The following is a 15,765-nucleotide window of genomic DNA, read 5'->3' on the forward strand; positions in this document are numbered from 1 at the left end:
GAATGGTGTTGTGAGGCAATTCTCTCGTTCTCTGTGTCATTGGCATTACCCATTACCCATAAATTCATATTGTGTGAACATCCACCCCCCGTCGCGTAACTCGATGGTATTGGACCCAGGTCCTCTCATTGGAACCCGATAGTTCTACCAACTCACCTATACGCCCGTGAACATCCTAATAATTATTCACCCTTTGGTTGTTGTTTGGAACTTGGGACTCGCGTGTGGGTGTGAAGCAGCCCCGCAAACATGCCTTGGAAGTAGCGGCCAAGTTTGGATCCATCTAGTTTGTATTGCATGTAAATATATTCATGTGCATCACCAACAGTATCTTCATCATCCACCATTACAATGGCCGCCTCAGCTCCCTGCTGCCAAGCTTCCTCGCTCTGCCCTTCCCCCCTGCCAGGTACTACCCCGTTCCTGTTTTTCTTTAATCGCGCAGGAAATCAATCGTTAATCTTGCAGTGCCTTATGGGCATGGGAAGTGACTTAGAGCAGATTATCCAACCGTAATCAAAATTATGTATAAAACTGTACAATTCTCAATTGACAGACTTATATCTGTATAGGCATACACGTGTGTATGTATGCATGCATCAATGCATATGTATATAATCGCGTATGTATATCAATCTTGTTCACATAATGTGTCCACATCTTTGTCAAATCAAGCAGTCTTTGCTAGGCCAATCATGATGTAGTTATTCTTATAACATAGTAAGCACCTCACTCGAATTACCTTGGTTTTGTTGCCTCTGGTTCTTTCATATGGACTTACATGATTCCATGCATGCATATACGTGGACTTGTACACACACTAAGCCACATCTAGATATGTATGAAGCACTGTTTGCTTGCTAGGTAGCAAATACGTCTGAATACTCTGCATTAGACTCTCCATTGTTACTTAGAATTCCTTGATCCATAAACACCCTTTGGCTCAGATTTTTATCCATCAGACAAAGAAGTTACACATGCATGCACATTGCTCACCCATACACGCCAAATGCTGTTACATGCACATTGCACACCCATACACACTAAATACTGTTACATGCTGCAAACTGCTGTCTCCGGGCTGCCTTTTGCCAACTTGGACTTGTGAACTATTGATCCATGATTGAGGCATTGATTAATCAATGCTTAATGTTCAATAAGGACTCAAATCTTGCTAGTAGTAGGCTCATAACTACTCCAGTCGGCCAGGCTTTTGCAAGCCCAAAAGTTGTCATAAAATTCATTAAACGTGATCTTATTGGGCTGAAAAGGTGTTCAACCTTTGGGTACCTGCCCTGCGTACTTTTGGGTGCGTGTGGCTGGTCAGCAGCCCCAAACCTTGCCCAAAACTGATCAGCATTTCCATGTGGCACCCAATTATGATGTGCATGTGACGGCTACAATCACATGCACACAATGCTCATGCATGTAGCTCCTAGACTAAGGATCAATGTTAAAGGCACATGTTATCTCCAGCTTTCAAAATCTTGGTTCTACTGAGAGAAGAATTTGAGTGTAGATTTTTAAATCAATGTTTTTATCTTTGCTCTGGAGGCTTCGCGTTTCAGGTTGAGTTCTGGGGCTGAATAGGCGAACTTAGTTGAGTGTTGGAGCTGCGGCTGAATGACTGGTCAATGGGCCCCTTTTATGGGGGAATCCCCCATTGCTGGTCAGCTGGTGCTGTGAGCCAGCCCACAACCAGCCAGAATAGCTGACAGGCTATTATCTAGGCCCTATTTGGGCTGCTAAACCTGGCTGGCTGGTGTGAACCGTGGGCATGGGAGCCTAGCCTCCCTTCAGCGCCTGCAGGAGCTCACCCCGGACAGCCCTTGGATTGAGGCTCAGATGGCCATAGCCGGCACTGAGATCAGCTCCATAGAGGAGAGGAGAGTGGACTACAGATTCCATGCCCGTGCTTGTTCTGGACTCAGGCTGGAGACACAGGCATAGGGGACTTCTTCGAGCAGATAGGGCCTCACCACCAGAGGGATGGCATATGGAGGTTTAGAGGATTGGACAGCACCATTGTTTCGCACTGCCCCAGGTTCAAGCCATAGCCACTACTTTCTTCAGTTCCCTCCTTACTGTAGAGCCTCATGTTGGATATGATAACTCAACTATGAATATTGATCAAAACATACTCAAGGTGGATCAAAGCTTGTACAAAACATCATGAACATGAGGGACAAAAACTAGTATATGCAAAAAATTGTACTGAGATTAACACAAAAAGACACTAATTATGATTAGGCATGAACCAAACTTACATAATCACTTGATCACGACTTGTACCTTATTTAGAGACTTCTCTATCCTATTTTTAGTTGCATGAGTTGCATGAACCATATGAACCAACCATTTGTAGGCTTTACACCAACCACTGACCACTAGCCTAACCACCACACATTAAATTGGACTAAGGAGTTGGGATTACATTTATCCAACAATCCCCCCTTAAGACCAACTTCTTACAAGAACATGAACAAGTCTAACAGACCTCCTTGACACAATGAGTAAGAGTCCCCCTTTAACAACAACATAGGGTGCTGTACTCTCCTCTACAACTCGTCAAGTTGGAACAACATAAGTCTTGACTTAACCACATACATGACATAATTTAAAAAGCATAATCATCATCTACATCTTTTATACTAAGACTAGAACAAAGATTTGTTTCTTCCTGTTGATTGACTTCTTCAACCACATGTGCCTTTGCTAGCTTTTGATCTCTTTGGTAGCACTTTGCGGATGGATGATTCTACATGCATCCTAGACACTCTAGAACCATGCTAGACTGAAATCTAGACTTTCTAGCACTATACTATGCTGACAATGGGTAAAAAACTGATGCAAAAAGGTTGATTTAATGCAAAAATGCAAACTCTAATTTGCTGATTTACATGCAAACCCTATCGTCGATGCAAATCTTTTCCTTAGGAAGAACCTAGACATGCTTTGATACCCATGTAGCATGACAACTCTGAGGAAGCGTGCTTAATGAACCTAACCAACTCCTACCATATATTATTGAATGAATGAGTAATTACAATGATTGTCATAGATTCAATGTAGATCTAGACTATGAATACTATGCTTGAACTAATGCTTACTGTCCTCCTCTGTGCGTTAATGGAAAACGCTGATTTGGAGATGTACTTGGCTGATCCAAATTGTTAGATTGCATGTCCTTGGTCTTGGCTCGACAATCTTTGTCTTTGAATGCTAAGAATGACCCATGACTTGCCTTTATATAGGGATTTTTGTAGCAAGTCGTAATTAGGTCGGTTTTCACCTTTTAGGCCATAAAAAGTCATCAAAAATGTCATAAAATGTGTTCATATTGTGCCCATAATATGTCCCAACCGTTGGTGCATGTCCTGGGCACCTATAAGGCTGCTAAAATGGCTCCAATCTGCGCATAATCTTCCTCTAACTTTGCCCTTTAGGTGGCTGTAAGAAATAAGCATGTCCACGTCACACCTTAGAAGAGTGTGCACATGACAAGACCGGACTATAGGGCCTCAGGCTTCCTATTAGAGTTTGTAGATGACACATCGGCCTACCTGTCCAGAGGTTTACAGATGCAGTTGAGATCTTTTGCCGAGCCTCAGGAGCTCAGATCAATTGGCACAAATCGTGCGGATTTTGGGTTAGCTCATCCCCTACCTTGGTTTGGCGCCCAGCTGAGTCCTCCTAGTGGATTCCAAGGGGTACCCTAGTGTTATCTTGGCTGCCAAGTTCCGACGTCACCTTAGAGTAGCAGTTTGCCTTCCTCTTGAGCTTTTAGAAGAAGCTTCTATACTTGAGCATGACCAGGCTCTCACTCACTAGTCGAGTAGTGGTAGCGAACTAGGTCCTTCTTGCTACCATGTGGTACATCACCTCTTGCTGGACCTTTTCCAGGTCGTGTATTGGCAAGGTATAGCAGTTGATCCACAACTTTCTTTGGGTAGCGTTGGAGCCCTGGAGCGCACATGGTGTGCAAGAGTAGGAGACTGTGCAAAGTATGATAGCAACTCAAAGTGAGTGTGTATGTGTGAGTAAAAATGCGAGAATGATTGGCACAAGCACTTCACTTGATTGGTATGAAATGAAAGTACACGGGCCTTTTTATGGGCTTGGTTGAGCATTATCTTTGGCTAAATTAAAGTAAATCAAAGGAGATACTATCTACCTAAAAGGTGTTGACATCACCGCGCAACTAAAAGGCTTAAAAGAGTGTTCCCATCTATACACTTATAAGAGTAGGGCTATACGAGTGTTATTTAGGAGGAACACCTATACACACACATAAAGGGCGGACACAAGACTACGAAACCCAACAAACCCCCCTTCAAAGTCAGCGAGGTGTTATTGTTAGAATATTGTGCATCTCAATGTTTTAGGGACTCTGCCTTTATTGGGATTTTATGTATTTTTCTCTTCATTTGCAGTCGGCTAGCTTCCTTGCGTCCCTATATAAAGGGCCTCCCTCGTCACACTCGTATCCAATCTGTGCACATTGTATTGCATATTTGCTGGCTATTGCCATTGTAAAAGTCTCTTGCTTTAATAAAGGTGATCTTGTCAACAATTACTCTCTCCTTTTCTCGTCATACTCGTATCCAATCCTTGCACATTGTATTGCATATTTGCTGGCTATTGCCATTGTAAAAGCCTCTTGCACATTGTATTGCATATTTGCTGGCTATTGCCATTGTAAAAGCCTCTTGCTTTAATAAAGGGCCTCCCTTGTCACACTCGTATCCAATCCTTGCACATTGTATTGCATATTTGCTGGCTATTGCCATTGTAAAAGCCTCTTGCTTTAATAAAGGTGATCTTGTCAACAATTACTCTGTCCTTTTCTCTCTGTCTTTCCTTGTCTATGCTTCTGCCATGTGCATAGTCCAACATGGTATGAGATGACTAGGTCCTGGCTGCCCATCTGCGTTTTCATCCCCTTCTCTCTTGCATTTCTGGCTTCAGTAGGTGGCTGTGTTTTTTGCTGAACCTGCATTTTCTGCCTCTTCACATCAGCGTTTTTTCCTAGAGGTGCTCCTTCTCCGTGTGGCAGAGCAGCATAGCGAAGAGAGGCAAGCGAGTAGAAGGTGAACTCCATAGTGGCGGCGTGAGGACCAGACCAGCACTCTAATATCACTGTTGGAGCCTTGGAGCTCACATGGTGTGCAGGAGTAGGAGACTGCAGAGTATGATAGTGACTCAAAGTGAGTGTGTGTGTTAGTAAAAGTGTGAGAATGATTGACACAAGCACTTCACTTGATTGGTATGAAATAAAAGTACACGGGCCTTTTTATAGGCTTGGTTGAGTCTTATCTTTGGCTAACTCAAAGGAGATAATATCTACCTAAAAGGAGATAATATCTACCTAAAAGGTGCTGACATCACTGCTTATCTAGAAGGCTTAAGAGAGTGTTCCCATGTATACACACTTACTCATAAGAGTAGGGCTATATGAGGGTTATTTAGGAGGAACACACACACACAAAGGGCGAACACAAGTCGGACTACGAAACCCAGCAGGCAGGCAACGATGGAACGCCGATACGGGCCAAGGTGGCTTGGAGAGTCATTATTCAGCCTGGCCATAGAGGCGGCCTGAGCATTATTGACCCTTCTATGCAGAGCAGAGCCCTTCTGGTCAAGCTAATCATCAGAGGCCTCCTCTCAGGTGGTGAGCCTTGGAAGGACTTTCTCTCTCCGCCTGCACTCTAGTTCTTGGTGGCCCTTGGCCCCAAGCCAGAGATGGATCTTCATAGAGATAAGGACCCGTAGCTTGAGCCTAGCCTTCAAGGACCGATTTGCGGCCAACCTCTTCCGAGCTTGGCACCACATTCTTCTTCTCTTTGCCAGACTCCCCCAGCTTGAGCCTAGCCTTTAAGGACCGATTTGGTGCCAACCTCTTCCGAGCTTGGCACCACATTCTTCTTCTCTTTGCCAGACTCCCCCAGCCTTGGACGAGGAGAGACTTCATCAACCATTGGTGTGGAACCCCTTGATTACCCTTCGTGGTGGCATAGCTTGATTCAACATACAAATATTAGGCTCCCAATCAAATTTATGTATAAGGTCTCATTCACAAGATATGAAGTGTTTTCACTAGATAAGTTCATGTCAATCTCCATAGGAGTACCCTTCACCTTCAACTTGAGAGTGTGAAAAGCCTCGTCCAGTCTCTCGGACTTACATCTTTGTAAAAGGAATGGTCATATCAGAATAGTCTCTCACTAACTTCCTAAGAAAGACAATGAATCATAAAGAAGAACGAAATGTCTCACGGTTCAAGGAACATGCTAGTCTAACACCTTTTGTATTCGTTCTCGATCTATGCTCAGCCCGTTTATCCAGAAAAAGGGTTGAATTCAAACTAGGTATTCCATTGGTGGTTCAGCCAAGAGTCAACATAGTCCTGGGACTTCTCCTTCTTATCGCCCCTAAACATATCTAGGGTAAAAGAAGGTGCTATCAATCTAGGAATCGTTGGAGGAGGCGGATTTTCCATAGCTTATTGCAAGAACGTGAGCTGATGCTTCAAAAGTTGCATCTCCTCACAAATTTCCCTAGTTGGGAATCCAATTGAGCCTTTTCCACGTACTCCGCTTCCCTTTCATACTCTTGTGTTGGTCATCAACGTTGTCATTCTGACCAAACGGGAGTGTGGTTATCAAAGAGGAAAGAGTACAAACTAGGGTGCTCCCACATTGAAAGCGGGTCAGCAGAGAAAGTGCACTTGCTCTTTTTTGCAAAGAGTTGGTGTTTCCTTAGGATCTCCAGGACTTTGCGCACATGATCTTCGGTGCTAGTTTTATCCTTAAACAAACCCAAAAACTGCTTTTCCGCTTGTCGTTTTTGCCATGCACGCATGTCCCAGGTGCTGTATGGCCCTGTGGACTTCCTATACGGACTGTATGGATCTGTATGGCTGCCGCGTCATCGTTAGTATGGACTATATGGATTTTTTACGTACCTGTATGGACAGGTCCTTGTACCCCCTTACCACATGCAGCATGCTGATTGGCTGTTTGAACCATTTTACAGCCCTGAAACTGGGCTGGACACCCTGTATGGCTTGTAGACCCTACATGCACACTCAAAATACATCAACCATGTGCAAAAACAAGCGACCTAGACTCAAAATTTTACCACATGCAGCATGCTGATTGGCTGTTTGAACCATTTTACAGCCCTGAAACTGGGCTGGACAACCCTGTATGGCTTGTAGACCCTACATGCACAGTGCACACTCAAAACACATCAACCATGTGCAAAAACAAGCGACCTAGACTCAAAATTTTGCACCTGCACACAAATCGTCTCTCTTCTCCTCCTTTGGGACCAAACCTTCACCATGTGACCTCATTAAAAAATCAAACCCTACCTTTTCTCTACAAGCATTAAACTTGCATCCTTGGAGCATGAATGAAAACCTGAGCAAAAGCAATTGAGAGTAATACCTGCTTTTTGCAAAACCCTCGTAAAAGCGATGAAGAATCTTACAGGAATCTTGCTCCGTGCTTCACCCGTGTGCCTCTTGCTGGTTAGGGCACTCTGACTTGGTAAGGAATTCTCACGATGGAAACCGAGTTTCTCACGGCAGAATCCTTCCAAGATCTCCTAAATATGAGGCACACAGGTTAGTAGTCCAAATTCGGATTTGCAAGCTCAGGCTTACCACCCACCATATATCCCACCAATAGGATCACACCTGAGCATAGGGCTAAGGTTCCTGTCTATCACAGATTCATGCATGTCAGCCCTAGCGTCCCATACCACCAGGTCTTGCTCACTAAGGCCTTTGGCAAGATATCTGCATCTTGGATGACAGATCCATAAGTGGATCAATCTCTAGACCAAGCTTATCCTCGAGACAATAACACACACAACAGATCCACTCATCCCACTTATATAGTAATCTCCCATAAAAGCATAAAACAGTCAATTATGGGATTAAAAACTTATGAAGTGTTTATAATTTTAGGCCACTATAATGAGCCTGCTTCTCTAATCTTTTGGGTCCTCTAAACCAAGATTAGACCAACTAACCCTATGGTTAGCATCAGGTATGTAATAACTTGGCTGATGTACGCCAGCAATATGAAAGTCTCCTTTTGGCTTTGTTCACCTTGAAGTTGAACTTCAAGTTGCTGATCCCTGTTCTACTCTCTTTTTCATGTTGCTTCAAGCTCTTGTACACTTTCGTGAACTTTTGGATGTAGACTGATGGTAGATAATGCTATTTCACCCCATGCAGAAAGTCATCCCATGTGTAGTTTCCCTGCTTTTGTAGTGTGATCTGCCTCATATTTCTTCCACCAAGTGTCCGCATAATTGTGTAGAGGCTTGGAGCATTCTAGAGTGGCTTTACTGGAAATTGATGTGGTATTTCAGTTCGAGTCGGTCTTTCTCCGATTGCCACCCATGCCAATCAGCTTTCTGAATAGCGTCACCCATGTGAGCTCCCTTGAGCTGTAAACGGCCTTCTCATCTTTTGGGTGTTGCAACCGATGGGCTTTCTCAGCTTGCTCCCATTGCAGACAAGGGCTTTTACAGCTTCTTTGTTGAGTCGTTCTTCTCCATTCTAGTCTTTGCCTCTCAATCATGAGTCATGACGAATTCCTCTTGATTGCACTTGCTCTTCTCGAACTTGCCATTCCTTGGCAGCATTTTCTCCTCATACTTGATGTTCTTCAGCAGCCTGTTCTTGTATTTGGTGTTTTTGGGCAGGCTATTCTTCTTGTATTCGGTGTTCTTTGGCAGTATGTTTCTCCTGTATTCAATCTTTTTCGGCCAAGGCTTTGATGCTCGGCTTCATTCCATGTAAGCCAACATTGCTTGTTTGCTTTCCAAGTTCAGTACTTAGTGCCATTTAAGAAATTGGTGTTTCATGTGTTGCTTATGCCGCTTTGAGAAAGAGGTTGAAACATGCTACATGTCAGATATTGATGGGATTCCTCTAGGAACGGGTATGTAAATAGGTGTCACGTGCACACCCAGAAGGTGTACAAGTGACATGGCATATCAGAGCATTCATAAGCATCAAGCAGATAACATTCATGAGCATCAGGCATTTAGGCAGTCATTCCCAGCATTTACAGCATGAGTAAGGGGCTGTTACAGCACCTACAACAGGTACATTAGGCATCATAAGCATTTAAGGCATTTAATAGCATCAGGTCGGGGCTGTTATAACCAGCCGACAGCATAAGTAGGCATTTATTGCATGTCGTGAAGGCACAGAAGGCTGGCCGACAGCAGTATACTGCCCGACCAGCGGCCTAGCTCTCATATAAATAGAGGTGCATCATTCAAGCATCAATCATCTTCCTTCTCTTCAGCATTTCCAGCCTATGAAGCAAGAGGGATCATCAGCATGATCAGCATATTCAGCATACAGTTAAGTATTCAGCATGCAGTCATTTCCTACGTCCTACATAGAGGTGGTTTCAGCATTTCAAGGGTGGACCTCAGCATTGGAGAAGGAATCAGCCATTCATCGGCAGCATTCAGCATATCTTTCTCTCTCGAGATAGATACTCATCTAGGGACAGCATAGATCTATTTACAGATCTTCATTGTAACTCATCCATTTAATATAGCTGCATTGCTTGCATTGACACCATTGTCTATCTCTTAAAGCATCATTAAGTGAAGTTTAGTATTAGCCTAAGGTTGTTTTACTACGATCAATCTCCCGCATGTCACATTGGTATTAGAGCTTTACAGGGTAAGCAGCCTTAGTTCATGTTCATTCCATCAGTCATTCAGTAAGTCAGCATGTTAGTCGCTTCCGCTTAGTTAAACCCAGTTCTCAAGATCTTGCAGGCCATCCTTAGGGTTTTCCCCTTAGGCATGCATCAATAACCCATCCATCTGTCCAGAGGCAACTGAGGTGGCTAGGAAAGGCCTAGGGGATGCCCAAAGGCATTAATTGAAGTGGCAAGGCCAAGTGTCAAGGTGAAAGGTCCAACAGGGGAATTTATTGGCCACATGGCAAGTGCTTGCAAGGAGTAGAATGGTCTAGCTCGTGTACAAGCCATGAATTGTTACAATACCCAATTGGGGTTTTGAGGAAAGAGATCATTTTATGGTTGGGTAGAAAATGGAGAAGCCGCCCTTTCTTGTGTTTAGGGTTTTGCTGTTTATTACCTTATCTACTAAATTAGATTGCACAAAGCTGAATTGTCTGCATATCTGTGTTTGGGTGATGCCAATTGTTTCAAAAGTGGTAGGCGGTTTTCAATCGCAATTGTTGTATTACTTGATTGTGGCAAACTTTCTTTCCATGCAAGGTAAAAGTGTAGACTTAGTTAGCAGGGTTAGTTTGAACTGGAGCTCCATTCTGCAACACATTTGTGTATTTACGAATGCATGTTCGTGGTTTAAGCTGCTCTATGGATAGAAAAGTGTTTGGCCTTGTTCAAATTTCTTGCATCCCATGGGATTAAGGAAGTGACTCTTTGCAATAGAACTAGTTGAGGGCTAAGCTTTTTGCTAAGTGGGCTTTGGGACCACCAACCTTTTACTGCAAGCATGTTATGACACGATTACAGGGGATGAAGCTAGTAATTTTTATTTTACTTCTGTCTTTTTTATAATATTTTGTCTTCTCACAATAACAAATTGTCATGTCTACTCTTAGTTCACAACTGTCATCAAGCTAGATATACCATTGCTACCTTCTTACAAGTACTAACTTTCTTACCCCTTATAGGTACTTGTACTGGAAATTCCTTGTTACATGGGCAAGCAAGGTGGAGTATTGTGCAAAACCCATACCTGCTGCCGGCAGTTAATACAAACAAGTTGCTCAAAAAACAAGCCACAAGTCAAAACCGGAGAGTCAATGTTCATGCAGAATATAAGTAAATTATTATAAGCTTTTTGATAAAGTCATGTTTAGGATTTTTTCTGATTGTTTTCTAGATGTTGTTGAGCTCACTCTTTTCATGGCTTTTAGTGGCAGGAAAGGAGGTGGTGCAGGTGATTTTGTTGCTGGTTTTGTACTTGGAGGAGCAGTTTTTGGTGCACTCGGTTACTTGTTTGCACCGCAAGTAAGGCATGTGTGACTGGGTAAATATTTTGTGAAGTATGCTTTGTTTATTGCAGAAGTGTAAAAGTCGCATGACCATCTCTTCAAATTTTAAGTCTATCATACACAAACAAATTACTTGATGTGGATTCACATGGACATGATCCTTTGCTTGCGTTGCAAAATACTATTTATTCATATATGATGTCCCCCACTTTTTATCTTCCCATAGAGTGTAGACAGGTGAAGAAAAGGCCCATCAATGATTATCCTTGATTAGTCATGGATGGGGTGTCTCAAAAAGTTGTCTGGTCCAAACAGGCTGGGCGTACTGCGAACTGATGGTATTAGGGTTTGCTGAAAGGCTATGGTGGATGGAGGATATTCATGGTCTGTGTGTGTATAGAGAATTTCCAATATTACAGTGCGATTTGCCCATCACCCATTATCTATGTGGCCTGTACATGTGTGATTGCGGATAGTGCAGTCAATTATAATGGCATATGTGCAGTTTTATCTTCCGCTACTACCTTGGTCGCATAGAAAAATTGACAATTTTATGTCTAAAGTAGTGGAATGCCTATGGAACCAAAGCGGATGGAGAAGGGCTATGTTTGTTGAGGCGAGAGCTCGTATGTTCATCCAAAATGCACGATGGGCTCAATGTCCTCAATATTCATGATCATATATTGGCAAGGAAGGCCACTCTTCTACTTGATTTTATAGAGCAGGTGAAGCCATGGGTATGTATGTTGGGAGCTATGTGCACTAACATGCATATGGGCATTGGATTATCAATTATGATGATATAGTCTTTGGGCATTCCATTGGCCATATTCCGGGCTCTCCATATGCGATTGCTCTTATTCAAGATTGCCAAGCTATCCCATGCCATCTACAATGGTCCTGTAGGCCTCCGAATCGGGGTAACTCAATGTTACTGTTGCAGAGTACTCATTGGAGCAGGATATTTGATGGACCACTTGCTTTGTCTCATCCAAGAAAGACCTACAATCTGTCCACATTGGGGATTCATCACATATGTGACATCGATGAAAATGGTTATGTTTTCACTTTTCCACAAGCCATCAGGCAATGTAATTTGGGGATGCATTACAAGCTAATTTGGAGAGTCATTTTAGAAATGATGCAATCTTTTTAGCCAGTCTCAATGCTTGAGGATGCAGGGAGACTCCGAGATTGGTGTTTTGATAGGTATCTTCCAAGATATACTCCTGTGTCTTTTTACCAATTGTCTGTGGCCAAGGCTTACAAGTTGCTTTTACCGCCCCCATGGATTGAGGATCATGCAAATCGCCTTTGGCATATGTCGAAATCTCTTGCTTGGTGGAGAGTTGCATTGAAAAAAATTTGGAAGAGCGGATTGCCCCTCAAGCAACGAGTGCTTTTATGGAGATGTGTGGTTGGGGTATGCCCAGTGGGAACTCTTTTGGTACGGAGGCATGTTAGGACTGCATCTTGTAGGCAATGCTCCCATCCTAGGGAGACAATGCCTCACCTTCTTTGGTGTTTCTTGAACTCTCGGGGTTTTCTTGATGACTTGTCCAGACACCTCCAGGCTTGTTTTCCTGGGAGGCGCTTCGAGTGAATGTTTTGGCTTTTTGGTTGTCTTTTTCCTCCACTACCAACTTATACAAACTTCCTTGATTGGACTAGATTTTGGGCATTGTCGACTATCTACCATGCTCGGAATCAACTGCTCTTCTGTGGAGATTCATTTCAGCTCTTTGCTTACTTCCGGAGAACCCTTTTACAATCCGTTTGAGATTCTCATGAACTCGGAGATCTTTCCTTTCAGCAATTAGAAGTGTTTCCCACTGTTTCTGAACTAAGTAGTAGCTGCCCCACTCTAGGACAACTATGAATGAACATTGTTTCTTGTACCGAGACCGTGGTTTCACTAAAAAAGTGTGTGTAGAGAAGAAGAGGAAGACATGACAAAGCTCAAGAGAGGTTATTTCATGACTCAATGATTGCTTCTATTGATGTGTAAACTTTCACTAACTACAATGCTTTTATAGCCATGCAGCCTTATCTTTTGACCCATAGAAATCACACATACACACTAGATAACTGACACATGGCACACTTATCCTATCCACACCTAAGGGTGGCTTCACACACGCATACACACATAGGGAATGTTCACACACACAAGGCTCTGAATCCCAACAAAGCCCCTTCGTAGCAAAGGTGGAGATACTTGAGAAAACCTTCAATAGACTGCACCACGTGCTCAAAGGAGACACAACAACACCAACATTTGAACTCTCATGTCAGGCCTAACTTAAGAGCTTGACCAAATGATAGTCTACATCAGCTTTACTGTCTTGTATAAGTACCGTAGTCATGTCTTCAAAAGCTATCTCCTCAGTCACTTAGGCCATAATCTCAAAGTACTTGGAGACATTTTCTATGCTCGATAGAAGGACTGCCTTCTTATCTTCTTCATCCACATTGACTCTCAAAGCAGAGACTTTTTGTAGAATAAAACCAAGATTACTTAAGTGTACTCCCAAAGCATCAGACTCGTTCATTTCTAGACCAAAAATTTTCTGCTTGAGAAAGACTTTGGAATTGATAATTTTGTTGCCGAAATGATTTTCTAGCATATCCCACACCTCTTTTGAGCTTTTGTTGAAGTCTATATGATGGCTAAGATTGTCGGATAATCTGAGGGCCATGGCCTTGTCATTTTGGTCCTCCCATGTGCGAATCTTCTTAGCACTTTGGTCGTCTCTGAGCTTCTTGTCTTTGCCATTGACCACATTCTAGACACCATCTCGCATTAAGACGAGATACATCTTTGTGTGCATGTCAGGTGTCACTTGCACCATTGTCCTAGGGTGCCATGTGGACATTTTGGAGCTTCTAGGATAGTCAATCACCTTTTCTAATGGGCCAAGAGCATGTTGTGAGCCTTGGTCTAAGGGGAAAGTCTCTAGGCACCATCTAGGTTTACGGTCAGTGTCCGTCGTGCCCTTGGAACAAGGCTAAGTAACCCTCTTTGCAAGTTGTATAATGTTGTACTAGCCAACCGGGCACTTGGGGTGCTTGGGGAAGCCCGCGTGTGTGTCAAGTCTTTGTCCAAGTCTCGGGCAAATGTGTCGTGTCAAAGTGTCAAAAGGCAGCCAATTATATGGTGAAAAGCCTTAGTCTTTGGGGGCCATGGGGTGTGGACCAAAAAGGGGCAAAGGTGGACCAATGGAGGGTGCATATGTAAAGAGACTTTAAGGGCCCATCTTTTGAGAGAAATCGTAGGGCCAGCCCTAGCTCTTGATGCCTATATATGATTAGCCAGCCAAGGGCATAAATCATCTTGCAACCTGTGAGCTCAAGGGTCAGCCCAAGCATGAAGAGGCAATTAACCCTTGAATAGGTTGCATAAGGGGAGCATATAGATCAACCATACCTTCGTCATCTGAAGGAAAGCATAGAAGGCTGTCCAGAAAGCCTGTAGCCCCAAAAATGGTATTAGAGCTTCAACTTTGGTAAAAGAGAGTGCTAAAATTTTATTTCCTCGTGTGCTGTGTGCTCTCTCTATCTCTCTATGTCTCTAGTGGTAATAGAGCTTCGACTTTGGTAAAAGAGAGTGTGCTAAAATTTTTCTTCCTTGTGTGGTTGGTTTTCAGGCTCCAGGGGGCACACCCAAGTTCCGGGCTGTCGCTGCCATCTCTCATAGGTGGTTGGTTTACTAGCCTACTGGGAAAGCCCTTGAAAGAGCCTCCCACACCCGCGGTGGATGGTTTACTTGCACTCGGTCTTGGAAACGAGCACTCCCACCATGATTAATCTGGAAGACTCAGCTGCACCACAGGAGCTGCTCACTACTCCCCTTGATTCATCTTCTTGCCATCCTCCAGCCTTTTGCCCAAGTATCCCTGCTACATTGAGATCCGGAGGCCAAGATTGTGAGCAAAGAGCCATGGAGTTGGAGCAGTTCTGCCATACACTCTAGGAGGAGGTCCATGGAGCGGAGGCCAGATGCTTGGCCGAAGCCCGTGAGGCGGAGGAAATGCGTGAGGTGGCCGCAGAGGCCGATGCCCTTCACCGAGAGGTTGAGCTTTAGAGGTTGCGGGCTTCCCTCGCAGCTGAATGGGCTCCAGAGTAAGCCATCGTTCAGGATCGTTTTCAACAGATGGAAGAAACTCGGCAATAGGAGTTCAAAACCTTGCTTCTCACCATACAACCCGAACCAGCAATGACTCCAAAGACAACCGGCATTCACGAGCGGATCGAATTCAATAAGTATGATGGTAAGATGGATGCCAATGTTGTTCATTCATGGTTGCATCAGTTTACCTCGTATATTTTTGATGTTCCTAAGGATGACCATCATAAAATTGTTTTAGCATTGATGCGCCTCAATGCCAAATGGAATGACTGGCAGGGCCAACATACCAAGGGGGCGTACTCATGGCAACGTGGGAAGCCTTATGGAGGATTTCAAGACCAGATTTTTACCTCCCGAGTATTTGGATAGGTTGGAGGATGAGTTTTGGGGTCTTTGCAAGAACTAGCTAGTCCTTGAATACACCAATCAATAAGGTAACCCAGCTTGGGACTCAGCTTTATAAGTTCAATAAAGAGCACCTTGGTGTGCCAAGGCCTGCCCGCGCAGGAGACCGCAGCAGCAGGTCCCTGGTGGCCCGCCCACAGATGCGGCTCGGCAGGCAGCCTTCGGGACACCTGCCCAGCCCACAGAGACCTCGGAG

The 15,765-nt window shown here is 43.9% G+C and overlaps 1 protein-coding gene across 3 annotated transcripts in view; it reads left to right on the forward strand.

The window, feature by feature from the left end:
- Positions 1–253: 253 nt before the first annotated feature.
- The window catches only part of LOC147617843 (uncharacterized), a 50,217-nt gene continuing 34,705 nt past the window's right edge, over positions 254–15,765 (forward strand). Inside the window, exons 1-3 of one of the 3 annotated variants that reach the window (XM_086776101.1) lie at positions 254–409; positions 10,712–10,862; positions 10,958–11,051. In XM_086776101.1, the coding sequence (XP_086632227.1) occupies positions 352–409; positions 10,712–10,862; positions 10,958–11,051 (303 nt within the window). In that variant the 5' untranslated portion in view covers positions 254–351. The remainder of the gene's footprint in view (positions 410–10,711; positions 10,863–10,957; positions 11,052–15,765) is intronic. The other 2 variants (XM_086776100.1, XM_086776099.1) reach the window with 2 other exon arrangements.

This window comes from Cibotium barometz, chromosome 36, assembly GCF_041138505.1.
Source record: "Cibotium barometz isolate CiBa-2024 chromosome 36, ASM4113850v1, whole genome shotgun sequence".
Lineage (NCBI taxonomy): Eukaryota > Viridiplantae > Streptophyta > Polypodiopsida > Cyatheales > Cibotiaceae > Cibotium > Cibotium barometz.